Source organism: Crocodylus siamensis, chromosome 10, assembly GCF_052110815.1.
Source record: "Crocodylus siamensis isolate JL-2025a chromosome 10, ASM5211081v1, whole genome shotgun sequence".
NCBI lineage: Eukaryota > Metazoa > Chordata > Crocodylia > Crocodylidae > Crocodylus > Crocodylus siamensis.
This window is the reverse complement of record NC_143404.1, coordinates 73108734-73135663: the sequence shown is the minus strand read 5'-3', so window position 1 is coordinate 73135663 and position 26930 is coordinate 73108734. Positions and strand designations below refer to the sequence as shown.

General features: G+C 67.4%; 1 protein-coding gene across 2 annotated transcripts; it reads right to left on the bottom strand.

Annotated features, from left to right (window-relative positions):
• Positions 1 to 18029: 18029 nt before the first annotated feature.
• On the bottom strand, positions 18030 to 22867 carry CD40 (CD40 molecule). 2 transcript variants are annotated; one of them, XM_090064725.1, is made up of 9 exons: positions 22667 to 22867; positions 21022 to 21103; positions 20660 to 20788; positions 20373 to 20519; positions 19969 to 20062; positions 19733 to 19794; positions 19251 to 19358; positions 19061 to 19116; positions 18030 to 18623 (listed from the first exon to the last, which is right to left on the bottom strand). In XM_090064725.1, the coding sequence occupies exons 1-9, from the start codon at positions 22721 to 22723 to the stop codon at positions 18444 to 18446; spliced, it is 915 nt and encodes a 304-aa protein (XP_089920851.1). In that variant the 5' UTR covers positions 22724 to 22867; the 3' UTR covers positions 18030 to 18443. The 2 variants fall into 2 exon arrangements, with proteins under 2 accessions (XP_089920851.1, XP_089920852.1); XM_090064726.1 differs by having other exon boundaries at positions 19091 to 19116.
• Between the last annotated feature and the right edge of the window lie 4063 nt (positions 22868 to 26930).

Genomic DNA, 26930 nt, shown 5'->3' with positions numbered 1-26930 from the left:
AGGAGCCCTGTCAGGGCTCCGACAAGGAGAGGCCACAATTATTTTCTGAGTGCCGGAGAGATAAGGCTCTCCCCTCCGAGGCTCTGCCTGAAACTGGGGACAGGCGGCAGGAGGGGGAAATGGAGATAAATGAGCACTCCACGCGGCACGCTGCCCGCAGGATGCCGAAGCAGGGAATAAGTAAATAAAAAATCGCCAGGCTTTTATCTGGCCGCAGCGTGGTGCAAGCGCAGCGTTAGCTGTAACGGATGAGGGTGGGCGGCACCCCCAGGGCCCAGGGCAGCCACAGCCCACGTGCGTCCCCAGTGCAGGGGGGTGCGTGGCCGCTGGCGGGGGGACCACTGCTCCGCTAGAGGCTCCACGTGCAGGGCACTCTGCGGCTGCCTTCCCATGGCGCTTCCTGCTGAGCAAGCATCCCACCAGGCCCCCACCCCAGCCATGTTCCCTGACCTGGGGCGTCTCCTGCATGGGCCAAGCATGGAGCACCCCAAGGCCCCATCCCGCGAGCCCCCTGGACAGGGCCTTTGCGGACTCTGGTGTGACCTGGGCTGTTCAGGTGTGTGCACTCCTGCATGGTGCTGGGGCCACGCCGTCCTCGAGCCCAGGGCTGCGAGTGCTGTGGGTGATGCCGCAGTCTCCTTGCCCCACGTGGCTGCAAGCAGATGCTACCACAGCCCTACAGAGCAGCTGTGTGCCCGCACCTCTGCTTGTGGGCAGTGAACCCCCCTCGGGGGGGCCGGGGGTAGGGCCTGCGTGCCCTGCTGCCCTCCCGCCCTGCAGGCGGCTCAGGGGCTGGGGAGCTGGCAAGGGGTGTGCGAGCAAGTGTGCAGCACCCTGGTGACAGCACACTCTGCTTTGCGATGTAAGCGCAGTCTACAGGCGGGGGCAGCGAATGATGGGCAGGGCTTCACCCAGCGCCGGGCAGGATGTCCCCACCGTGCGGCTAAAGCCAGGAGCCTCTCCCCCCACCCCAGCACCGTGTTGCCCCGTGGCTCCCAGAAGCCCCTGCAGCCTCCTCGATGTGAAACGCTCTGTCCTGCGTCGTCCTTCACAGCCGGGGAGAAGGCAGATCAGATTCCGAATTAGCCTGCAAGAGCTGCGCTCCCTTCTCTCTTATCTAACTCGCTGTAACAAGCTCTTTGCATTTATTCCACCAAATGTGCTGCAGAATTGCGTTGCAGCTCATGGCTGCGAGCCATCTGTGGAGAGAAATCCAGTTATACCTTGTATAATAAGTTCCTGACAATCTTACAGAGGACTCCGGGTCATAAAAGTCTCCCGGTTTTATCGCCAGTAACAGACACGGAGAGAAATTAAGTTGTCTTATCAAATTTAGATAATATATATCCCTCTGGAGTGGAAGGTTCCTGATGGATCTTTTACAGTGGGAGAACATTTAGAGGGGCGAGTCCGCTCCACCGTGGGGGTGGGAGAGCGCCAGGGAGCCAGGCACCCCCAAAGCCGCGAGAGCAGCACCCCTGGGGCTGGGGCTGGGGCTGGCGGAAGTCCTGGGAGCATGGCAAGGCCAGGGCAGCTCTTGGGCATGGTGGGAGCAGGCTCCCCGCACTCCCCCTTCCCTGCATTTTGGGGAGAAGCAGCCTCCAACGTCTGACACCCAGGTTCCTTCCTGCTGGGCCAGGCGCCGTCAGGGAGGCAGCTGGGGGATGCCAGCTTCATTTGCCAGCCCCTTGAATCTGGCCGCCTCCTCCAGCTGGCCCCTGGCTGGGGGGTTGTCTTCCCATCCAGATCCCCCTGGCATATGGGTGCCCCCTGCCCCAGGCCAGGCTGCAGGCCTCCAGCTGCGCCCACGCTGCTCGGGCAGCCTCCCTGGGGAGCAGGCAGGACCACGGCAAGGGACACATCTGAGGGCAGGAGGTCCCGAACTGGGCTTGCACCCCCACACAGCTGGAGGCTGGTCTGAGCCCTGCATTTGGAGGGATGGGGTGGGGTGGGGGTCCCGGGTGTAACCTCCTCCCTGCTGTTTCCCTGCCAGTTGCACCCCTTCCTGCTCAGGCCTGTGATCCTGGATGGGGGAGTCGAAGGGCTGCACGCGGTCCTGCCACATCCGCCCAGTGTCTCTGTGCCCGACTGGAGCCGCGTGGGAGAGGCCGCAAAGCCCTAGCATGTGGGTGACCCGGAGGCTGCAGGGCACGTCGGGCTGAACCGTGCTCACTGCCGCTGGGCACAAGCATTGCAGCCGGCGTGGCGTGGCGTGGCGTGGCAGCCCTCCTCCCGCATGTGCCCCCACCCGAGAGGCAGCCAGTGCCGTGTGGAGGCTGGTTGGGATTGTCTCTGCCTGGCTGGAGTCCTCCCCCCGCGCCTCCTCTTTGTTCAATATTTCGTTTTCCATCGAGGCAGGAGTGCAGTCGTCATGGCAATGAGGCAGGCAGGCCCCGGCGTGCGGGCTGTGCGGAGCGGTGCCGTCTCGGGAGCTGGGGATGCCGGCACAGCCCCCCCGGACCCGCGGATAATGGAAGCTGAGTCCCTGCCCAGCGCCTGCAGAGACGGCTTCGTTCAGCGTTTCCTTTCTGGTCACTCTCTGTGCTCAGCACCCTCACCGCTTTAATCGCAATTAACTCCCCTGCCCCATTAACGAGGCTTTCGATGGTGCTTGCTCACGAGGACGGGGCTGGTGCGGCGTCCCATTAGCTCGGGTTTGGTTCTGGCCGCTGTGCCTGCCCCACCGCCCCCTGCCCGCCGCCCGCACGGGCTGTCCCAGGGGAACCCGGGGGGCTGGACCAGCTGGCACAGGCAGAAGGACTGCCAGTCCACAACGAGGGGAGTGGGACGCCGTCTTTCCGGATGTCACAGACATCCCACCCTGCTCTCCCCAGGCCCCTCAGCTGCCTCGCTGTCGGCTTCCTCCAGCCCCAGCTTGGCTGCCGCGTTCCCCCAAGAGCCCTCCTTCATGCTGCAGATGCCGGGCTGGGGGGTCCTGGCCCATCTTCCAGGGTTGTTGCAGGATTGGGTCTTACGGGGCCAGCACGACCTGGGGGCAAAGCTCCCTGCCCCGTTGCCGAGGCCCCGATGGCGCAGAGGCAGCCGGGCCGAGGGTCTGTCCAGCGTGCACCACGCCTCCCCGGCCCTCCCTTCAGCCTGCGCTGTGAACAAAGCCTGCAGAAGGCTCTTTATTTTTGTGTAGAAACGTGTGTCTAATGAATTAGCCACGGCCGGGAGCCGAACACGGGTAATTTACGCTGCACGTTCCCCGGCACCATCCATCAATTTCTTACCACATTAAAACTGACAACGTGCTCGGCGGCGACGCCGCGCCCCGCGTCTTGCGGCCTGACATCTGTCTGCACGTGTGACGGGGCGGGATTGCGGGAGAAATCCTGTGTGCCGCCAGGCCGGGAGCCCGGGGTGGAGCGAGGGCTAGGGGTACCCGCGCCTCCCTCCCGCTGCCGGGCCTGGGGCAGCCACAGCTCAACAGCCACGACCCGGCACGTGGCACGGGGTGAAACGTGGGGTTCTTGGGGCTGTCCTCCTGCAGCAGGAAGACCTGACCCCACTCGTGCCCCGGGTCCACTGGGCTGGCGGGGTGGGGGGAAATGGGCCCATTCGGAGCCCTGGGCACACAAGACCGGGAGCTGCCTTGTGCAGTCAGCCTGGCACAGTGGGGCTGGGTGGGACGGGCGGGCATTGCTGCATCAGACACTGGGGCAGTAAACCCGGGGGTAGGAGCAGGCTGGGCAGAGCCAGCGTGGCGGACCAGGCCGCCCGTAGTCGGGGCACGGGCCTGGGAAGGTTTCAGGTGGGAGCGCCTGAGCCTCCGCGGCGGCAGTGCTGCGATGTGCAGGCCCCACATCCGTCACGCAAGCACTAATGATGACACGAATGTGCTGAGTGTGTGAAACACGACCACGGTGTCTGGCACGAGGGACCCGGGATGCGTGGGCCGGCGGGGCAGGGCGCAGCATGGGCAGGCTCCCCAGGGAGCCTGGGGCCCGTCTCCTCTATCCGGCCCCCACCCGTGCCGGGCACAGGGCTCCCCCCCCACGCACTCTCCCAGAGCCGCTCAAGGGGAAAGATTACGGAGGGGAGCTCATCAGTGCAGCATGATCCTGGCGATAACTGCTGATTGTTGAGTTTGCAGACACAGAAAGAATGGCTGGGGTCAGCCGTAATGGGTAAATATTTGTCTATCTAATCAAAAGGCCTTTTAATTAACAATTTCAGCCTGCAACTGGCTCAACTTTTTTTAAGGGGAAAAGAAAAAAGCCGAACTTCTGCAGGAAGTCAATTAAACCGAGCAGATGGTGAGGAACATCCCGGCATCAGCACTTCCTGCCATCTGCCAGGGCGGAGCGGGGCCGCGCTGCCAGATGGAAGGGCCCATGTCGGGCACCACGGTCACCTGCTGGGCCGTGGGGTGCCCGTGGGAGGTGCCACACCAGACCCCCCCGCTCGCAGCCGGGCAGGGTCCGTGGCCTGCGCGAGGCCGGAGCCGCATGCGCCACGCACCTGGCTGCTCGCAGCACGGCACGGTCAGCAGGGTCAGCGACGTTCTGGCTGCCACCCCTGCTTGGGCCGCGCCCCGCGCTGGGGGCAGGGACGTGCCGTGGACTGGCCTCTTTGCCACCGGTGCAGCCCTCGGTGCCCCGCAGCCCCTGGCTTCTTGCTCCCTGCCCCTGCTGGGACACGAGGCACGGGCCCACTGGGGAGGGTCTCCAGGCGGCACTGTGCCCATGCCCGAGCAGGGCTAGTGCCCCAGCCGCTCCGCTTTCGGCCAGGGCAGTCTGCACCGGGGCCTCTCGCCACCCCAAGGGCGGGGGAGCCCATTCCCCTGCCGCGGGTGGGGGTCCCTGCCCTGCAGGAGCCTCTGGGCCCCACGCGGGAGGCGGGGCAGGGGCAGCAGTCCCCACCTGCCCCCTCAGCTCTGGGTCCCAGCTGGATCCTGTGGCTCCTGCAGGCGTGGGCTGGGAGGGTCTTGGCTGCCTCCTTGGCCCCACACGCTTTCCTCTCCGTCCCCTGCCCTCCCCAGTGATGGTGGCCCGGCTGCCCAGGTGAGGGTTTCAGGCAGCTTCTACACCTGCTCGGCTCTCACAATCAGGATGCGCGGCCCCTCAAGGCAGCCGCGGTTGGAGCCTCTTCCTCAATCAGCGGCTCTTCACGCCCAGCTCCGTTCCACTCGCTGCTGATTGCCCTTTTGTTTCCTGCCAGGCTGCGGCTCCCTGGGCGCAGGCGGAGGCGGGTCCGCATCGCAGGGTTTAACCTTCTCGGCGGCGCCGTCTGCACCCGCGCTGCCCCAGTGGTGCGAGGCGGAGACGGAGGTGACCCCAGAGCCCAGCTTGCCCTCCCCGGGCATGGAGCTCCCGCCGCCCCGCGTCTGCCCGCCTGGCCCCATGCTGTCACCACCACCTCTGCGGGCTGGGCAGCACGGGGCACAGGTGCTCCCTGCTCCCCGGGCCGGCCTCGTCCTGCCTGTCGCAGCCGCTCACGAGCCATTGAGCGTACCCCATGTGCCCACCTGAGCCAGCGCGGGGCCCTGCCGCTCCCGGGCTGCCGCTCCCTGCATGCAGCTTGCGCCCTGGAGACGGCGGCCCGGGGCTGGGCCTGTCCAGCTCTCTGGCCAGGACTGGGGGACACGGAGAAACGCATCTCCATGCAGCTGGGGTGGCGGGGAGCAGGCCCTTGCCCTCACTCTCACCCTCCCTGGGTGGCCCAGGCCAGAGGGTCTGTGCCGAGCCCCGTGGCCGAGCTGCGGGTACAGCAGTCCTGGAGCCCGGTGCCAGCGGCGCATGGCTGCTCTCCCAAGAGCCTGGCACGTGTCCAAGGGAAGGGGAAGGAAACACCTAAATCTCTGCTCCAGTCCCCTCCAGAGATGTCCCCCTTTATCCCCAATGGCTTTTTAATTGCCTTTTGTCAATTATTGTGAGATGGATCGGGTTCCTCGGGGAGGCAGTAATTAGTGCGGGGATGAATGCAGAGGCAGGCGGGCTCCTCTCTCTGCACCGCGATGGTGATTTGTAAACCTGTCACCTAGACACTGAACCTGACTCTGCAACCAGCCAGCGCCTGGCTCCCAGCTCCCAGCTCCCTCCTGCCCTGGGACCACATGCTCGCTCTCCGCAGCCTCCCTGGGCTGGAGCACCCAGATGGCCCCGCTGAGCGCCAGGGCAGGGCGTGGGCACTGCCCTCCCTGCTGCCAGCCACGGAGACCAGCACGCAGGCTTGGTTTCCATGGGGCTTCTCCCCACCGCTCACCCCCAGCGCGGCCAGCAGACGTGGGGCTGCGGGTCAGGGCTCGGGGTGGGGAAGCACCAGGGGCTGCAGGCTGAGGGGAGGAGCGAGGGCCAGGCTGACCCAGGGGTAGCAGCAAGAGCCCTCAACCCCTGGCGCCGGTGTGAAACCATCGCAGCCTCTGGCGGCCCTGCCGGCGGCTCAGCGCTGCAGCGGTGCCTATTGGCACATCTGGTGCTCGGGCCTGCAGGATGCCTGGACCAGGAAGCTTGGCCCGGGTCTGCGCTGTCCTGCGGCTCCGTGGTCTTGACCTGCTTGGCCCTGCCAGCTCCTCTTCTTGTTGGGGTTTCACCTGCTGTGTTTTCCTCCATCCCTGTGGGCGTCAGGGGCTCTGGTCCTAGTGTCTAGCAGCACAGACTCCCTCGTTTTCAGCTTTCCCTGATGAGCACGGTGGCGGGGATGCCCCCGCTTCGCAGCAGCTGCTCTGCTCTTTCATTGGCAGCAGGCGGGTGGGTGTCTGCCTCGCTGCCGGCAGCTGTGTTATCTCCACTGTCTGTGCCGCCCTCCAGGGCTGCAGCCATGCCTCCAAACCCCAGCTCCAGCTGCTGAGGGCCGTGGCCGGGCATATCCATGTTGGGGATGCTGGCCTCGTGCCTGAGACTTTACGATGAGCCCCAGCCTCGTGTGGACAGAGCATCTCCTGAGGGAGAGGGAGAGGGAGAGGGAGAGGGAGAGGGAGAGGGAGGTGATGGGCCATGACACGTGCAGGTTCCCAGCCCCGTGCTCGGGGTCCCAGTGCCCCAGGCTGGTTCCGGGGGGCAGCTGGCAGGGGTGACAGTGGCAGGCCCCTGGCCGGGCTCCACAGCAGCAGCAGGACACAGGGTTTCAGCTTCAGCAGGCACAAAACCCTGAAACTTGGGATTTCCAGAGGAGAGAGCAAGCAGTCATACTGAATTCCCCAGGCTCGGCCTGCACCGATGGTTTAAAAATACCCTTCCCTGTGCCCTCCGTGCGGCTGGTGGGAGGCGGCATTTCATGGCTGTCTGGGGCGCGTGTCCCGGAGCCGTCACGCAAAGGCCACCGCGAGACATGACAGGTGCACGTCAAGCGCGGCGCTGCATGCCATCTGCCTGCAGAGGCTATTGATCCCGGGTGGGCGGGGGGACTCGGCAACACAGACAAGGCACCGTGGTAAAGAGCTAGCAAAGTGCTCGGGCACCAGGGGAGGAGGGGCAGGGTCGCTGTGCACGTGGCCAGCCCCTGCAGGCAGTGAGCCGTGGCGGGCCTCAGGCCCTGGACCCGGCTGCGCTCCCCTGGAGCCCCACTGCCCTGTCCCGCCCCAGGTGCACTGGTCACAGTCGTGCGATGCTCTATTGCAATCTGGGGGAGTATCCATGCAGGAGCTGCCCTTGACTCTGGCCCCACCTGAAGCCCTGACCCTGGGAGGGTCGCAGTGGGCCTGGGCAGGGATGCCAGCTGCAGCGGGGTGGTGCGAGGCTGCCAGGGCTGCCCCGGGCTGGCCTGGGCATGGTCTCCAATAGACACAAGGCGCTGACCCGTGCTGCAGCAAAGCCCCGCAGCTGAGCGACCCCTCAGGCTGGTCTGAGCCTCTGAGAAAGGGGTCAGCCCTGTCTGCCTGCCCGCCTGTCTGCCTGTCTTTCCCTTTTCCTGATGCTGCCCTGCCTGGAGCGCGAGGGGCAGGGGCTGGCCCCAGCTGCCCCGCTCCCTAGGCGCGCTGCCTTCACGCCTGAACCGGCGGCCTAACGATCGGAGGCTGCTCCCCGTTTCCCTGCATTATTATTACCCGTTGTTCCTGTTGCAGTTCAGTAGCCATGAATTATTGGATGTCTGCTCACTCGGGAACCCTTTATTTCCGCCTCGGCACACCGCTGCCTCCGAGTCGGCTCCCACTTAGCTGCCCCGGGGCGCAGCGCACTGCCACAGTGGTGTTCACTTTCAGTGGCACGGGTGCCCCGACCCTCTGGTGTTGGTCTGGGCTGCCTCCGTGCCCCGGGCGCCGTGCGGGCAGAAGAGACGCTGGCTTCTGGACACGCGCTCACCCTGCCCAGAGGCAAGGACGGGAGCTCGTGCCAGGACACACAGCGGCTGGGGGCAGGCCCCTTCTCTGCACCAGTGGCAGCGGGTTGGGGTCAGCGGACACGGACTGAAGAGACAGATGCAGGGAGAGGAGGGGCTGGGGTTTGGGCGCTGCGGGATGCACCTGCCCGAAGTGTCCTCCCTGCCAGAGCAGCGAGGCAGTGATGCGGGCGCCCAGGGGAGAAGGTGGATGAGCGCTGGCGGGGCTGATCCGGGAGCAGCGGTGCCCATGCTCTGCTGTGGCTGTCCCCAGGCATCCGGGCTTCGCTGGTTGCCACCTGGGGCCAGGAAGAAATGTTTTCCTTCCTATTACTAGGTCAGGACTTTTTTCCATCTTCCTCGGAGCGTTGTATGTCGAGTGCAGCCCGGGCCGGGGATGGGGCTAGGCTGCGCCAGTGCTCCTGCTGGCACCAAACCCGCGGGGTCCCGGCCGGAGGGTCTTGCCCCTGTGCTCCGGCTCAGCCCCACGCTGCACTGGGGCAGGAAGGGATTTCCCCCTGCTCACACTGGTCCAAACTGGGAGGTGGTTTGCCTTCGTCTGTGGCGGGGACACGGCCTCAGCCCGGGCTCTCTGCCGCGTATATTAACACCCTTCGCAGCAGCAGGACATTGGCCGCCGTGGCCCCCCCGGCTGCCCTGTGGCAGGTTTGGGTGCGAGGCCTGTGTCGCGCTAGGGCCGGCCGTGTAGCTTCAGCGACAGGCAGGACAGGCTGGGGCCTGGGCCCCGTCTCTGGAGCACCGGCCCCTCTCCCGCAGCTGCGTCCCGAAGCCAAGCGCCGCTTGCTGCTGCCATCCGGTGCGGGGTCTGGTCCTGCCGCAGGGACGGGCTCTCAGCAAGGCCGCGCGCGGGGGAGAGGTCGGACGGCTCCTCTGCAGAGGCGGGGGTGGAGGGGCCGGGGTCGCTGCGAAGCGCATGCCGCCGAGAGCGGCTCCGAGGCCATTAGAGCCGGAGCGAGCGGCCGCGCAGGCCCGCAAGCTGCTACCGAGGGTCAGGCTCCCGGCAGCTGCGAGGGGAGACAGTCGGGGCCGAGCTGACGGGGCTCGGCGTCTCCCACCCGCGCGGGTGGGCACGGGTGAGCCGGCGCCCGGGGAAGCTTCTGGCACCTGCGGTCGCAGCAGACCCAGGAGGGTCGCTGGACTCGATGCCGGGTTGCCCTGGGCCGTGGCAGAGGGGCGAGGAGCTGCTGCGTGTCCCAGCCCCGGCTTTGCAGTGGGATCTCCGCTGCGTGTCCCCTCCGTGGGAGCAGCTCCCAGCAGAGCCGGGGCTATGCCGGGAGTCCAGCCGCGGCCCTGGGCGCCATCGCCGGCTGCCAGGACTCTGGCCTTGCTGCTTTGTCCGCCCGGCACCGAGCAAGCAGCCGGGGATTTTGCGGGAGCGAGGGATGAAGTCTCTGGACTCGCGGCGGCCGCATCGTCAGAGCTCTGCAGCAGGCTGATACCTCTGAAATGCCATTAAGCACCTGGCACTGGGTCCTCTCCACCCGCGTGCCCCCACTAAATCCCTTCCCCGCGCTGCGCCCGCACTAATGGCCTTATTGTTAACTGGCCAGCGAGCGCCGTGTCGCACCAAGTCATTATTTTTCTAATCATCCGTCCATTCCTATGCTGCTCCCGCCGGGAGAGCTCCCCAGCAGCTCCGGTCCCTGGCGAGAGCCGCGAGCCTGGAGCTGCCGGTGCTTGGGGCCAGGCGCGGGCCCTGCTGCCTCCGGCCCCCACCCGGCCGCCTGGTGCGCCCTGGGGTGCGGCGCCTGCTCTTGCAAGCACCAAGCTAACGTCCCCCGTCTCCGCACGGGTCCTGCCCTCGGCCCCTCCTGCCCAGCTCTGCCTGCCCTGCCACCCCCGCTGCCTCTGTCGGGCTTGGTCTGAGCGCTCCCTTTGCCTGCCCACAGCCCCTGGAAAGGGGACAGGGACCGGGGGGCTCCGAGCTCTGGGATCCCTCTCTGGAGGCAGAAGCCAAACCCTCTGGACGGCTCCAAACAGGCAGCTCTCGACGAGCGGCCGGGAGGCAGGTGGGTGGCGTGAGCAGGAGCCGGGCTCCAGCTTGGTCGGCTCGCTGGCAGGATCCGGCCCCGTGCCCCTTCCTCTTGGGCCATTGTCTTCCTTGCAGCCTGGCAGCCATGCTCAGGGGCAGCGGGACCATGCACACGTGCTTGTGCGGGCAGGGCACTGTTCACCCCCCTCCCCCACCGTCGCTCACCCTCCTGCCAGGCACACGCACACGCATGTGCACATGTGCAGCTCAACACACACGCATGTCCAGGCGCTTGCTCGCTCGTGCTTGCTCTCCTCCCCAGGCCCCGCACGCAGCTCCACTTGCAGCTGCTTTATACATCAACCAGCTCCCGGCGAGACTCGGTCCATTTTTTCCTTTAACCTTGAAAGGCAATTTCCTCCCCGAACCTCTCTTCCCTGTAAACAATGTCTCTTTAGCAAGATTGCGGTGCGGGCTCCCGGCTCGCCGGCCCCGAGTGCTCCATCACCAGGCCAGCCCCATCCGTCACCGGTGCGCGGTCTGCCCGCGCCCCTCCCCCGCCGCCGGGCGATGGCCTTTTCATCACTCCTACAGATTTATTTTACAATAATTTAATTTCGTCCCAGCTCGGCAAGACGGATCGGCCCCGGGGGCCACGGATGCGGCACCGCATCATCCATCTGCTGCTCCTGCAGGAGCCTTGCGCTCGAGGCCCTGCGCCCCCGCATGCCGGCATCTCCAAAGGCTGCGGGCTGCCGTGGCTCCCCTCCACCTGCCCGGGTGTCACTGCCGCCAGAGCCAGCACAGACCTGCTGGGCCCACGGGACACCGGGTAAGGACAGCCCACCGACCCCGCTGCTGCAGCGGGGCAGGGTGCTGGCCACGAACTCTCCCTACTCTCCTCCACAGCCCACCCTCGCAGCCAGAGCGCTGTGGCAGGCGGCCTCAGTATGGGGGGTGCTGAGCCCCCAGCTGCTCCATGTCAGAGCGGGGAAGGGACTTCGGGGGTGCATGCCTGCCAGCTGAGGCGGCCTGTGAGACGTGGGACATGGGGGCTGGCTGGGTCCAAGTGTGCACCAGGCCCCGTGGGCAGCGCCGCACCCGTCCCAGGCTGCCCCCGGTGCCCTGCCAATCCTCTCTGCACTCCCCGGCTTTCATGGTGGGAGCCTTGCTAGTGCAGTTAAGCTACTGTGACTCCTCTGCCCCAGGCACAGCCCCGTGTTCCCCTGTGATTCCCTGTGTCTGTGAATGCACCGACTCCTGCACCGGCGAGGAGCGCCTGCGCTCGCTGGGGGGCAGGGGGCAGGCGCCGCAGAGCTTCCCTGGTCCTGGCGCCCAGCCTGGCTCTGGCACTGGCGCCTCTTGTCCCCGCTACTCAGCCAGGCCTTGACCCATTTCCATGGCACGGCTGTGGTGGGGCCCGTGGCCCTCAGCCCCATCCCAGCGTTGCCCCCGGCCGGGGCAGGGGCTGTGCGTGGCTCCTGTCCGTGCTCGGGAGCGGTACGGCTCTCTGCTGGCTGCAGCTGTTTGATTCCCACCTCCGAGCTTGCAGACGCGACGTGGCAGCCGCCTGACCTTGCTGCCCCGCTTTCACGCGAGCCGCAGCGAGGGAGCGCGGAGGCGGCTCGGGCCAGCGGCAGCCCCCGCTGGAACCGCCTCCCTGTTTAGCGCGGGCAGGGCTCGGCCTCGGGTAGCGGCGGCCGGAGGCGCAGGGAAGGGGGTGCAGCTCAGAGCCAGGACGCGGCAGGAACGCCAGTGCGGCCCAGGGGAGCCCTGGGCACCTCTCTCGTAGCCGGGCCAGGCTGGCATGGGCCCGCCCCGGGCGTGCGCTCACACTCACACCTGCCCCAGCATGGGGCCCTGCCTGCTCTGGGATGTGAGGGCACATGGCGATTTCCCGGCTGAGCAGCCAGCTGCCTGCACCCTCCGCTCTCACTCCCCTCCCTGGTGCCGTGGGCAGCGGGTGGGCTCAGCTCGGTGACGGCCCCGGCTCCAGCCCCAGGCCTGGTCCTGCCGCGCGCTGCATCGAGCCTGGCGCCCACGTAGCCAGGACCTCCGACCGCTCCGCTTCCAGGGCCGGGCTCCGTGCTCACGGAGGCGGCAGCGCTCGGGTGTGGAGCGGGACAGGCGCCAGGACGTTGCTGCTGATGGGTGTGCATCCGGCGTGGCAGCGCAGCCCGGGCAGTGGCCCGGGCTGGGCTCCCCCATGGCCCTTTCGTCCTAACGGCAGGGGGCTCGGGCCGCGCACGTGGCCCCACGCTGGCGCCAGCACCTTCCTTCTTGTGCTTCCTCCTCTAGCATTTGGCTTGCCAGTGTGAGTGCCCAGGGACGTCGGGCGCCTCCCCGGGCACTCGCACCTGGTGCCTCCTCGTGCCAGGCCCCTGCCGCGCCGCCACGGCGGCTCCCTCACGCTGCTGGCACGGCCGGCTCCCCCGAACGGCCGCTGTGGGGCTGCTCCCGCCGGGGCGGGGTTGGCAGGCACGGGCTGCACCCTCCGTCCACGCAGCCAGGCAGTCCCTGAGGCAGACAGGGCTCCGGTCCCGTGGGCTGCGCGGGCGGGAGCGCGTCCATCCGTCCCCGCAGTGGCCTAGCAGCAGAGGTAATTTGCAGATGACAAATATCCCTGGCAGTAAATATTTCTCCCGCCCTCATCTTTCTGCGAGCAGATAAGGTGGCAGCACAGTGGCAGCGCAGTTCCTGGAGAGAGACAAACTCCTCGGCAGTCTTAAAAGTCTATTGTGTCCCTGCAATTATTTATAGATAAACAGGAGAAAGCCAATAAGTGCAGCACGAAGCCGCGCGGCTGCATTTGTTACGTTGATGATGCTATCTCTCCCTCTCCCTCCCCCCACGCGCGCACACCCGCGTGCGCCTCCAGTGCGCCGGGACTGGGGACGCTGGTGGCTGGCGGCAGCGAAGCCAATGTCCACATGCGAGGCCAGGCGGTTGGGAGGTTTGGCTTTCCCGGGGCCCCGCTGCTTGGTGGCCCAGTTGCCTCCGCCGGCAGCAACTGGCCAATGCAGAGAGGCCTCCTCTGTGCAGCGCCGTGCTGCTGGCTCCTGCGACACAGGCACTGAGTGTGCACACACGCATATGCACACACCTGCCCCATGCATACACCTGTGAACCCCCAGCCTGCACCAGGTGTGGGCTCCTGGGCACTTGACTGTGTGGCCGCGTGGGGGGATCAGATGCCTCCAGTGGGAAGAGGTCAGAGCCAGGAGGAGGCACAGCTCTGGTCCACAAGAAACATGCGAGTGGTTTTGGATGGGTCCCAGGCAGGGCAGCCCTTATTTCTGGGCTGAGATAAGACGTGTCTGGGTCTGAGCTGGGCACCCGCAGCCAGAGCCAGGCCCCAGGGGCAGGAGCTGGATTTCAAAGCCCCGGGCTGCCGCCTGCACCCCGTGAGTGCTCCCATGTCCCGGGGGGATTGCCTCCTGCCTGCCTGGCGCCCAAGTCCAGACCCAAAGGGAAAGGCTAAAGTCTCCCCACGCATGCCTCTCCCTGGCCGTGCCCCATCAATTGTGCACACACCGTGCACACTCACTGCACACACGCTGCACGTGCACCTGTGCTCACAAGGTGGTCCCTGCCCTTCCAGCAGGGGCGGGAGGTGGACAACTGTCCGAGGCGGCAGGGCGAGGCTGCCTGCCCACCCTTTGTGCATTTGAGGCCGGGGGCCGGGTGGGGGGCAGAGGGGCTGTGGCCGTGGTGGCGCCGGGCCCTGTGTCCTGGGCCATGCCTCACTTGGCTGTCCCAGCCCCGCACCGCACTATTGGTGCGTGGTCATGGGCGGGTGCACGGGGCCATGGCTAGTGCCACTACAAGGATGGCAGCTCCCTTGGGGGCTGGCGCGCTGCCCCATCCCGGCACACGGGCTGTGGGGCTGCCCCATCCCGGCAGCTCCTGGCCTGCTCCGGGCCGGACGGATGGCGAGCCGGACAAGGAAGAGCCTCGTTAGGAGCTGGAGGCAGCCGCGCGAGGGGATTCAGGATTAACTGGCGTGTCAGGGAGAAGTGATGGAGATTGCTGCTAATTAGTGTCTCTCCCCTGCCTGGGAGGGAGCAGAGCTGCGCTCCTGCTAACGACCCTGCCTGCAGCGGGCGGGCGGCGGAGGCGCCTCGCGTTCCCGGTGTGCTCGGCGCTGGGGAGAGGTTTCTTGACGTTCAACTTGCCTCGCGGCTGCGGATTTAGCTGAAGCGCCGGCTCGTGCGCGCAGCGTGGCGGCCTGGCGGGAGCAGGGCTCCCAGGCCCTGTGTGCACGAGCAGGCGGCTCGGCTGGCAGGGCCGGCGCCAGGCAGGACGCGGGGCCTGGCGGGAGGCCGTGGCTCCGCGTCTGGCCCCGGGGTGCTCGGCTCCGGGCCGCCCGGCCAACCCGGAGGCACCGGGTACCAGGGAGGGTGACTCTGCCCCGCGGCCCTGCTTGAGGAGGGGCGGCAGGGTGCCCACGGCGGATGGGGGAGAGGCCAGGACGGAGTCCGTGCCGGCCCCAGCCCCAGCCCCAGCTGGGTGCCAGCCGCACGGGCTGCTCTCGTGGCCCTGGAGCCGGAGCCGCCTGGCCCGGTGCTCTCCCAGGCAGCGCCTGCCCCAGGGGACTGCTCGGCCCTGGGCCAGCTCCCGCGGGGCTGTGTCCGCACCGGTGCCCAGGCGCCCGCGGCTGCGGCTCTCCCGGCGGCTCCCTTGGAGCGACCGCAGCGGGCTGCAGCTCGGCCCTTGCCCCGGCTCGGACTTCGGGTGTGAATCCGGCAGCCCCAGCGGGTGGTGACGGTCCCCGCACCGGTGGGCACCGCGGGGTTTCCCGCGGCCTTGGGCGGCAGCCGGGATGCGTGCCCGTTGCTGCTCGAGGGAGAGGACGGGAGTGAGTGAGCGGTGCAGCTCGCTGGCTCAGGCAAGATTTATCCAATCGCTTTCTGCGGTAATTGGTATTCTGGGGAGAGCGGGCGCTGCGGCTCCAGAATCCCCCTCTATTTGTTTTCTCTCTGTCTTTCTCCCTTTCTCTCCCCTGTTCGGAATGAGTAATTCTGTCCCTCGCAGCCCCATTTACACAGCGCCTTTGCAGAGTGAATAATTAGTTACATTCAATTAGGTCTCTCGCGCGCTCCCTGCTCACTTCGGGGGACAGGCGCGCTAATGAGACGGCACGTCTGACACGCGGGAGCGGGGCTTACACGCGCCGGGTTCGCGGGCACAGTCGGGGGCGCTGGCGTGGCGTGGCGTGGCGTGGCGTGGCGTGGCGTGGCGGCTCGCCGCCCCCCCGCCCCACAGCCGGGCTCCGGCCACGTCTTCGTGGCTCCTGCGAGCGGTGCCGCCTGCCCCTGCTGCGCTGCCCGCCCTGCAGGCCCCGGGGAGCTGCAGGCAGCCCAGGACAGCGCCACGCCACGCCACGGGTGGGGGTGGGTTCTTGGCCGCCTTCCCCACCCGCCATGCAGGAGAGAGGGCCCCGCCACCCCGGGTCCTTGAGCTGCGGGGAGGCGTGGGGTGCAGGGCATGCCCCTGGGAGCTCTGCCGTTCTCTCGCGCTGCCCAGCAGGACCCGGCTGGCCCTCGCCCCACAGCCAGCAGCCTCAGGAGCTGTGCCCCGAGGGAGAAGGGATGGCTATGCCACCCTTGTCCCCTCCCGGCAGGACACAGGGGCCGGGGCCCAGGTGCGAAGCCTGGCTTGACACGGGCCCAGGGCTGTGGCGAGCTGCGCGCGTCCCCCTGCGAGCGAGGCACACCGCTGACATGCTTTTATCTCTCTTATTAAACCTAACATTAGGTTTTAAGAGGCGCCTTAAATAACATGCCGCTGCCTGTACAGTAAAAGCCGCTCCACGTTCCGGCTGCTCCCGGCTCCGGGATTTACGGCCCCAGGCGTATTTTATCGCGTGTGCTCGGGCGCTGACAGGTTACGAGCTCCGGCCACGTCCCCATTAGCGGCAGCCACAGGCGGAGAGGGGCACGGCGGCCCCGGTGCACGCGGCCTGTGAACCACCGCCGGGGCCTGGCCGCGCTCCCCCCGCCACGGCTGCTGGCTGGGCCAGGCCTGGGGCCAAGGCAACCTGCGACCTGCCGGTGCCGCTCCCGGACGCGGTTCGCAGCTCTTCCCGCAAACCACGCCGCGGCCTGGGGCGGCTGCCAAGGGACACTGGCGTGACAGCCGAGGATGGACGTCTCCGGTCCCCGTGTTGGGCTCCGGGCTGTGACGCCTCTCGCCGGCCATGGGGCCATCGGACCCGGCTGCGCAACTCCGGGAGGCGTAGGCAGGCGCGTGGGACCGAGGCGGCACGGCCGGCTGCCGCAGGGCGCCGTGCCCAGTGCATGGCCCCGCAGGCCGGCGTAGCCCCGGGCAGCAGGGAAAGCCCCCCAGTTGTGCCCTGCGGGGACCCGGCCAAGGCCGGACCGCCGGGCGGGGGCGCGGAGCTCTGAGCCCACGAGGGGCCGCGAGCGGCCGGGTGGGAGGCCTGGGCAGGGGCCGGGCGCGGGGCGCCTCAGAGCCAGCAGGAGGTGGTGACGCACACGCTGGGAGGATAATTAAAGTTTAAATACCAGCTTTTTGTCAACCGTGCGGTGGAGAATAATTGAGCGTAATTGTTCCCATTGTGGCCGCCATGGCAGCGCACGGGAAGAAGAGGAGTCATAAATGCAGAAATGTCAGCTGCCGGCAGTAAATACCCGGCTCCTCTGAAGGTTGGAGCTGTGCACGACTGCGGGGGTGCGGCAGCTGTGAATGCACGACTGTGGGGGGCAGCTGTGCGCGCCAGACCATGGGGGGGGCAGCTGTGTGTGCACACTCACCCATGCATGTGTGCACAAGCACCTCTGAGTGGGAGTGTGGGGAGTGAGCAAGCGTGTACAGGCCTGCCCGCTTCAGTGCCCATGTGCCCTAGGGGGGACACTGTGCCCGCCCAGGACTTGCAGGCACGTGACTGTGCATGTGCGTGTGCATGTGTGTGCTTGTGTGCCGTGTGGCTGGGGCCAAGGGGAGGTGCACCTGGCACTGGGAGAAGGCTCCAGGTGCTGCCCTGGGCGGGGGGAGGTGGGGCTGGGCCTGCCCCTGCCTGGACAGGGCTGAAGACAGGTCTCCTGTCCAGAGGAGCTGGGGCTGGGGCGGGGGCCTCCGTTCGGGGCTGGAGCCGGGTGGCTGTGTGTAGCAGGCTGCTGGGATCTTCAGAGGAAGGGGGCCCGCAGGCGATGAGCTGGGAACTGGCCAGGGTGAACACCAGCCTCACCCGGGACAGCCCTGGTGGGGGACGGGGTAGGGGGAGCTCCAGGCATGGGCTGTCCCCACATGCCTGGCACCAACCGGGACCAAGCACTGTCTGGGGCAAAGCTGGGGGAGGGGCCCGTGGGCAGCAGAAGGTGCAGTGTCCCCTTGCCCCGGGCAGAGAGGGGCAGTGCCGGGGCTAAGGGGCACCGCAGTCCAGCCAGCCCCCTGCCCGTGGCTCCCTGTGCAGCCCCGTGAGGCCCAGCCCTGGCAGCCCGGGCTGTGGCAGGGCATGGCCGGGGCTCCCAATCACCCCCCCCCCCGCGGCGTGGGTGCCAGGACGGCTGGGGCAGCGCCAGGCGCCGTGCCGCGTGCCGGCAGCGCCACCTGCTGGGCAGCCGCCGCATGGCCTCCCGCCTGCGCTGGGGCAGGGGCTCTCCAGCGCCGGGACTGGGGGCTGTCGCCGCTGGGCGTGCACGGCGCAGGCCCCTGCATCCGGGGAGCGCAGGCCCGGGGCATCCCCAGCGCCCAGGCCGGAGGGACACAGCCGGACCCACCCCAAGCTCAGGGTCCCCAGAGTGATGAAAGCGAGCACCGTGAGCGCCAGGAGGCACCGTGGGCGCAGCCTCCTGACCTTTATTGCCCAACGGGCAGATTCAGCGTGGAGTCCCAAAATGCCTCCGTTTCCTGCGTCCACCTTCCGCAGGCAGTCAGCCCCCCACTGTCCTTGCAGGCCCTGGCATCACTGGCCCATCTGTGCACCGACAGCAGCCCCCAGCACCCGTGACCTGCAGCCTCGTAGAGCCGCACCATGCCATGCCGTGCCATGTCACCCTTGGCCATGTGGGATCCACCACCTCTCGTGCTCATAGGCGACGGGTGCAGGCTGTGCCCCGGCCCCCGGGCAGCCGGCCATGCCCTGGGCTGCCTGGCGGCGCGGCGGGCGCTGGGCCTGGCTTCCACCTGTGCGAGGCAGTGGGCCCTAGTGTGGGTGCCCCACGCCACCTCAGGGCCTCTCCCGCTCAGAGATGTGGCTCTCCTTGCCATCCTCCTGGGCTACAGGCTGCCCACCCTCCGTGGTCTCCTGCACAGGGATGTTCTGCTCGCTTGGCATCTCATCCTCCTCTGACGGCTCCGGGCGCGGCTCGTCCACGTCCACCTTCACGTTCTTCAGCGGCACGGTATCCTGAGCAGCACAGGCAGGGGGTCAGGACTGTGCTGAGCACCAAGACCACCTGGCACTGGGGGAGACCCAGACCCCTGCCCCCCGGAGGCCTTCCCTTAGGCTCCTGCTGCCCCCCTGCCCAGCCCTGGGGGAATCACACTGTCCTCGCAGGCCCTGGCATCTCTGCCCCGTCTGTGAACCGACAGCAGCCCCTGGGCACCCCTGACCTACAGCCTCGTGGAGGACTCTTCCCCAGCGCGGGGACACTCATGCCCCTGCCCCTGCCATCCTGCACAGGCCCTCATGGTGTCGGTGCCCCTCAGGGCTGCACCTTCCCCCTGAAAGCGCCCTGCCCTGTGCCCACTCTCCCTGCCAAGCTGGGCATCAGGGTGCAGGGACCACCCACACCCCTTGATTGGGAGCACATCCCCACAGCGGCACCCCAGTCTGCTCCACACCTCTTCATACGGGGGGACCGGAGGATGTACCTGCTTCTGCAGCAGTCTCTGGAAACCTAGACAGGAGCACAAAGTGAGGGAGTGAGCAAGCGAGCGCCTGAGCATGCCCCGGGCAGGCCCCAGCCCAGATGGCCCACGTGGGCACAGCCCCTGATGCAGTTCTCTGCCAGCCCCCCTCTCCTGCACCTACCTCTGTGATACAAACAGAAGAGGAAGAGCCCCAGGGCGCAGGTGCCAGCCAGGATGGGGATCAGCACCGAGACCAAGGAGGGGCTGCGGCTGCGGCTGCGTTGTGACTCTGCAAAGAGTTGTGGTCGGCCGCTCAGCCCCATGCTGCGCCACCGACATGCCCCTGCCCGTGCCCTTGGCTGGGGGCCTGTCTACCCTCAGGCAGATGCCAAGCCAGTGTGATACACCTGGCCCTGTCCGCCAGGCCCCAAGGCCTTGTCTGTGCAGCCCCTGGCGCCAGGCAGGCCCTGCTGACTGCTTGGACGGGCGCTGCCCAGGGGCTGGAGAGCTGGAGCTGCCCCAGCGAGGATGGGGGAGCTGCCTGACAGGCTGGATCAGGCAGGGGTAGGGGCCCCAGCAGCAGGCCAGTGAGCCGAGGGGGTCCCCTGGCTCAGCTGTGTCCTGCTGCACCCGCAGCGCGGTGCCCGGGGTCTTGGCACTCACCACACACCACGTCGGAGCTCCGGGTCCCATTCTCCTTCATCACCAGCCCCTGATCCTCGCATCTGCAGTGGGCGTGGACACGGCTTCATGAGCCCAGACCCCACAGACCACGGAGGGAAAGCCAGGGTTTTGCCAGGCGTGTCCCTGCCGGCAAGTGTCTCCGGGCTCCCTCGCTCACAGCCACTGCTCCCCTCCCTGGGTGCACCTCCCAGTGCTGCTCCCCCTCCCTGCAGTACCTGCTCCAGGGCTGGCATGGCTTGCTGTCGGAGGTGACACTGGAGAAGCTGCCGTCCGGGCAGGGCTGGCACATGGGCGGCGTGTCCTCCTGGGCTGGAACAGAGCCGAGACGACCGCGGGGGTGAGTGTCAGGCAGGCAGGGGGCGGGGAAGATGTGGGACACGAACAAGACACCCCAACCTGTCTCCCAGGCTCCCCCAGAGTGGGTGCAACACGCGTGCCTGCCTGAGCAGGGCCAGCTGCACCCTCTGGGAGGTCCCTCTACCCGCTCTGTGCTTAAGAGCCAGGGGCCTGTTCACCTGCCCTTGCTGGGGCTGCTGTGACCTGGCGGTGGGGAACCAGGGCTGCGCAGGGGAGCATGGCCCTGCAAGCTCTTGGGCTGCGAGTGCCAGGCCACACTCACCTCTTGGCACAGCCCCAAAGCCTGGCTTGCAGAGGGGGTTCAGCCGGCAGGTCTGGCACTGGGCGCTGGTGCAGTGCATGCCCACCTGGCAGCCACACGTAACATCCTGTTTCTCATCCCCCGGTGTCTTCACCACCAGGCCAGCGTCTGCCAAAGGAAGGGAGGGAGGGAAAGGTGGGCCACGGAGCCAGCCATGGCCAGGCCCTCCCGTGGCAGGGGCTGCTGGAGCATGGGCAGGGATGCGTGACTGCTGCCTGCCTGGCAGAGAGCCCTGTGCCGGCACCTACTGGAGTCGCAGTAGCTGTGGGGCATGCAGTGGTTCTCCTTGGTCCAGTGGGCCTGGAAGTACCCCTCCTCGCAAGGGGCACACTTGGACACTCCAGACTCCTCGATACATGCGGCTATCACCTTCTGTCCTGCAACACACAGCACCCGGGTTCCCTCCCTGCCTGGTGCAGCTGCCCGTGGAGCCCAGCACCTGCCATGCAGCACCCAAGGAGGTGCCACCAGGCACCAGGGGCTAGACTGGCCAGCTCTGCAGGCAGCACCAAGCCAAGGTCCCGGCCCTGGGGGCCAAGGCAGCCAAGTTGGACCCCTCTGGGCTGAGGCTCTGGCACAGGGAGGGGCAGGGAAGGGATCTGCTCCGTACCTGGGGCGCAGCGGGAGCAGCACCTGCCCTCATGTGCGTACTGCCTGTCACTGCATTGGACGTCCATGCCAGCGGCCAAGTGCTGGAACCGAGCAGAGCACAGAGCTCAGCCGCCACGGGCCTGGCTCCCGCCTGCCCCAGACCTGGCTCCCCTCCCCTGCACGGTGCTGCCTGGCACAGCCCGTGCACCCTGCGCTCGCTCTCACCCTGCCCACGTAACCACAACCACCAGGACCGGTGCTCTGCCGCCCCCGTGCCGCCTGCACCTCCCTGAAGTGGGATCGCAGCGGTTCTGTTGTGGCGGGTGCATGTCAGCGCCCTGACCACATCTCCTAGCAGCTGGTGAAGGCAGGGCCCACCCAGGTCTGCCCCGCCTGAGCAGGCAGCCTGGGCAGGGCTGGGAGCCCAGGTGCTGGCTCAGGGCTCAGCCTCCTCCCCTAGCAGCAGTGCTGGGCCCCCCCCGGCAGGGGGGTCCAGGGTGCCCCTTCCCCAGGGTGAAGCTGGGCCAGGCTCCCCCAGCAGTAGGGCAGGGGATGTGGGCAAGCAAACAACCCTCCTGGGCCAGCAGTGCAGCCAGATGCCCCTGCAGCTGCCCCTGCCCTGGGGCTCAGCCCCACCAGGCACCGGGGTCCGGGGTGGCGTGTGCCCTTGCCGGGGCTCCATGGGTGGCTCTGGGGGGCCAGGGCTCTCCCTCAGGGAGGGAAGTGCTCCACGGGGCCGAGGGCAGGATGGGACCCTGGGTCACAGCCAATGCCCCCAAAAGGGGAACCGAGAAACACCTCCGCTTGCCTGGGATCCCCTGCCGCCCACGCGCAGCCCTGTCTGCTTCCACCCCTCCACCCCAGCCCATGCCCCTTCAGCCCCTGCAGCCTGCCTCTTCTCCCCGCTCCTGCCCCACACGCAGCCCAGGCCCGTGCCCAGCCAGGCTCTGCGGGAGCATGGCTGAGCCCTGTCCCCTGCAGCCTGCTCTGGCCTGGGAGCAAGGGGCAGCCATGCTGGGGTCTGGCCATGCAGGAAATCAGGGGATTTCCGCGCTCCAAGCAGGGCCCCGGCACGCTCCGCTGCCCAGGCAGGGGCCCCATGCCACCGAAGCTTGGCCAGGCGCCTTCCCTGGCCAAGGGAATCGAATGAGACAAATAGGTGCCCTCGCACTTGTGCAGGGCAGAGGACCTGTGATGGGCACGGCCCCCCAATGGCTCACTGGCACCCATGGGCCTCCAGGTTGCAACGGGATCCTGGGGGCCTCCCCAGCTGCCCCACATGCCCTGAACCTGTCTCTGCCCCACAGGCAGCAAGATATGGCTGTCCCTGAGGCACAGCCCCTGGGAACGGGGCTTCCCGGTCCAGCCAAACACCAGGCAGTGCCCAGCCAGCGCTGGCTCTCCCCCAGGCCCTGTTCGCTGTGGCCCCTGTGCCGAGACCCCTGCCCGGGCAGGCGCCAAGGTCCCCGCTAGCCGCTGCGCCCCAAGGCGCCAGGGCTGAGCTGGGGGCCCTAGCAGAGGCTGCCAAGCGGCTCGAAGGCCTCCCTGGCCCGCTCCAGCCCCTGCACCGGCTGCCTGGGGGGCGCACGGAGCCTGGCAGCAGCCTGGCAGCCGGGTCTGGCTCGCGGGTCGCGCCTGGGGAGGGAAGAGAAAGTGAAACTCACGCCCAAGAGGCCTCGGCAGAGTAGCCAGAGGAGGCAGAGGAGGCAGCGGCGCTCCATGCTGCGAGGGACCCTCCTGCGGCGGGGGGCAGCTGGCTCTTATACTCGCAGCCCCGCGGCCGCCCAGGAAAGGGCTGGGGCTGCCCAGAGCCAATCCGCGCCGCAGGGCAGGGGGGGCCCAGTCCCCGCAGAAAAACTCCCCGTCTGCTTCAGCCAGGGCTGGGCCGCGGCAGCCCAGCCAGGATTTCCCTTGGCCCCCGGCCAGCGAGGCGGGGCGAGAACAGGCCTCGGCAGGCCGGCAGCCACAGCACCCACGCGGGCGAAGTGCCGCAGCATCCCTGAGCCGGTCCCGGGCGCAGCCCAGGCACGTCGGGCTGCGTTGGGTGCTGCCACCCCAGTACATGCTCTGCTGTGCCGGGCACCGGGCTGCAGGGGCTCGAGGTCGTGGGCCCGCTCCTCCTGTCTCCCCGCGCACCCCTCCCCAGTCTCCTGGCACAGGGGAGTCCCGCAGGACGGCCACGGGGTATGGCCTCCTCTCCCTGCTGCGGCCCCCGTGGCCTCCTCCTCCCACCTGCCCCGCAGGCAGCTGCCTGGCCCCAGCGGCCCTGCGCGCTGCGGGGCCGGGTTTGCCTGCACTGTGTCCTGAGCTGGGTGCCGGGGCGTGCTCAGCATGGGAGTTTCTCCCTGCCAGGGCAGGGTGGTTTGGGAACAGGCGCCCCAGAGGGGCAGGCGCTGGCCTGGCTGCAAGCTGGGGCGTGGCAGGGCCACGATGTGCTTGCCTGTGTGAGCAGGGCCTTGTGGCACTGTCTCGCAGATCTTTCCGCCCCACATTTTGCTCCTAGAGCTGTCCAGAGCCCGGGGATGATCCCCTGCCCTCACCAGAGCCTGTGGCTCCCCTGGGATCCTGGCAGCCCCACATGCCCGTGTCCTGCCATGTCTGCCCAGTCTGCTGGCAGGCGGGTGCCCTCGCATAGCTAGCAGGGGTTCACACGGAGGTTGGCCAGAGCTGCACTGAGGCGTGGTGGGGGCAGTTCTTGGGCTTTTCTAGCCAGTCATCCTGGAAGCAGAAGTGTTGGGTTTCAGTTCAGCTTCTGCCTGGGACTATTTGATGTCTGCAGCGTCACAGTGAGGACCACTGGGAGCTGTGGGCCGCCGCTGGATGGTGGCCGGCGGTATGTAAAGTCCTCTGGACCCTGTGCGGGAGTCCAGAGATGCTCCAGAACTTGTCGCAAATTCAAGCTGGCCGCCACCGCTACTGCGTTGGGCAACCGGCGCTGTGAAGCCACCAACAGATAAAAAATGGATGGGGGTATCCTCTTGGCATTTGGTGCTCGCAGGTCTTCGGTTAAAAGGTTAAAAGCCTAAAAACCGCATGCTGGGGCTGCCACTGGGTTGGGCGACCAATAAAGCACCAATAAATTATGGGGGACGACAAAAGAGAAAACAGGGCGTGCTCGTGCAGGGTCATAGGGCCAAAACAAGCGCTCCCCGGGGGGACACCGAGCAGAGACCCCGGACAGTGCCTACCGGCTCGCAAACTTGGAGAGCTCGCCGGCGGCTACTGCCCAGCGGTGCTCTGCCTGGAGACGTGTGTGAAGGACACCAAGGAAAAATGCCCCGAGGTCACCCGGAGCCTTCCCGGCCAGAGCCTCCTTCCTGAATAGCCAGAAGACAAGCTTGGCCAGAGCCAGGAGGAGGTTGACCAGGAGGTCCCAGGCCTTGGTGGGGTGACAGATGGGGTGCGCGTAAAAGGTGCGGGGCGACGTGCAGGAGGAGGTGCAGGGGCTGCAGCCTGGCGCACTCGGGGACAAGGTGCGCCAGAGTCTCCCTCTCGCTGCAAAATGGGCACTGGTCAGAGACCGGTTCGAAATGCGCCAGCCACACACCCGTCGCGACGGCTCCATGGAGAAGCCACCAGTCCAGGTCCCCGGTGGCTCTCAGGATCAGCTCTGAGCAGAGGCTCTGCCACCAGGGCCCATCGGCCTCGCCCTTGCCAAAGTAGTCCCAGCAGGCAGTGTCCCGGCAGGCCGCGAGGGCGGTGTGATAGATCGTCCTGCGGACGAGACTGTAGAGCTGGCGCCGGTGGGCTGTGGAAAAGCAGACCGGGCTAGTGTCCCCCAGCTTGGAGAGGCAGTGCCTCGGGGAGTGCCCCGGGGTCTGCCGCAACTGCTGTGATGTGGGTGAAGCTGGGACCAGGGGCTGGGCATCGTCTAAGGGTCTGCGTCATCAAGAGCCCCCCCAGCGGCTGTTCCTGCCTCCAGGACCCTGGGCACAGAGCCAGGAAGGGGCGTCCACAGGCCTGGAGCAGAGGATTCCCTGGGGCCGGGCAGCCCCGGGGGAGTTCCACACACCACTGTGGAGGAGGATGACGAGGAGGCTTTCCCAACCCGCTCCTACTTCCCTCTGCAACTTTCCTGTTTCTCCTAAGAGTGGAAACTCTGCACAGGAAGGAACAAAGGTGCTGCGCCTGCCTGCCCGTGGGACCCTGCGCGGTGCCAGGGCCCATCAGGCCAGGGGGGGCCCTTTCCGCTCCGCTCTTGCCCCACATCCATGCTCGGGGGCGAGGGACAGTCCCCGGCTGCACTCTGCCCAGCCACCCATGTGAGGACGGCAGACCCAGCAGGAGGGCGGCAGCCGTGCCACCAGCACCCTCCCTTCTCCAGCCACAGACTACCCACAGATACCCATGCAGCAGACAGACAGGATGCGACAGGGCTGTCCCTCCCCGGGGCATCAGCGCAACGGCCCCACGCCTTTCACGTGGCTGCAGCACGCCCACGGGGCAGAGCCCAGCCTTGCTCGTGTCCCCGGCCCCGCGGCCCATTGGCTGTCTGAGGGTGAGCCCCGCTCCCCTTGGTGCCGTCCCGCTGCCCGGGCCTGCGGCAGGGTGGCGTGGTGCCCTCCCCTGCGCCGGGCCCCCAGCCCCTGCCAGGCGCAGCTGGAGCGGGGCAGGAGGGGAAGGGAGGCTCTGCCGGCCACAGGGCCACGTCACTTCCCAGAACAGTGTCTCATGCGCTAAGCAGAGGTCCCAGGGGTGTCTCCAGAGCACAGCGGGAGGGAGGGGCTTTCCAGGTCCGGGCTCCGCACCAGGGCCTGGGAAATCCCGCACCGCCCTGGAGCTCAGCTGCCCAGGCAGCCTCTGCCAGCCCTCGGCTTCCACGGCCACCCCCGCCCTGCTGTGCACGAGGGCCCTTTTGGGGGGGCTGCTCCCAGTCCACCCGCGCCAGCAGCTCCCCACTGCATCCGGCACCCTCAAAGCATCGACATAGCTGCCCGCCCCAGCCCCTTCCTGGGGCCTCGCCGGTGCTGGCAGAGCACTGCTGGGGCTGGCATCAGGGCCGTCCATGCCAGGGCACCAACACTGCGCAGAGCCCACCCTCCGGCAGTGACACAGCGGGCCCCTTGGATGCCACCAGCACCATCACTCACAGCGTTTTGGCTCGTCTCTAGGCAAAGGCCTCAGCCCCCAGAGTCAGGGGATGTGGGAGGCGCTGTGCAAAGTGCAGCCCCACAGCGCCTCTGCCAGGAGGACATGCCCCAGGAGCCTGAGAGTTGTCTTGGATGCCCCCAGGAACTGCACCCCCCCCGGACGCGCCCCCACCCTGCCCGGAGCAGCTTGTAATTGGGCTGCCAGGGGAATCCCAGGGAGCCACGGCTGGGGATCCGGGGTCTCGTGGTGCCACCCAGTGGCCATCGTGGGGCGCGGCCACCACGGATGTGAACTTGAACGTTTGCAAGCAGGGCCCATGCAAGCCACAGAGCAGGGAGGGGAACTCCCCCGTCCTGTGCCCACGGCTGCCATTGCCCTGCCGTGGGGTGGAGAGGGCACAACACATCTGCCACGGACAGTCCAGCATGGAGCAACAACATCGTGGAGGCAGGAGTGACAAGGACAGGCTGAAGGAGCTGGGGTTGAATCTGGAGAGGAGGAGATGGAGCAGGGATCTGATCAGTTTTCCAGGCCCTGAAGGGCTGTGACAGAGGATGGAGATGGCTCTTCTCTGCGACCTCAGGAGGCAGGACTAGGAGCAAGGACACAAAGGCCGGCGGGGGGGACTTGTGGCATGGATCCTAGGTTGGTGGCAGGGGTGGCCGTGGCCCCAGGCCCGGGTTACAGGGCTGGCAGGGGTTCCTCTATTTGTCCATTTTTGGAGTCATTGGCCCAGCCCACCACTTAGGTGCTGGTCTCCTTTACGTGGGGAGGCAACAGACTAAGGGGACATCTGAATTCTTGGGACAATGGATGAAAAACAGGGACGGGAGCATG

What these genes read in the sequence shown, in the direction of transcription:
- CD40 (XM_090064725.1), bottom strand. Translation starts at nt 22,723, where the DNA reads ATGGAGCGCCGCTGCCTCCTCTGCCTCCTCTGGCTACTCTGCCGAGGC. An exon ending in CCATGCCAGCCCTGGAGCAG is followed by an intron (nt 19,795 to 19,968) that starts GTACTGCAGGGA and finishes CGCCCACTGCAG; the next exon opens with ATGCGAGGATCAGGGGCTGG. An exon ending in CTTCTGTTTGTATCACAGAG is followed by an intron (nt 19,117 to 19,250) that starts GTAGGTGCAGGA and finishes GCTCCTGTCTAG; the next exon opens with GTTTCCAGAGACTGCTGCAG.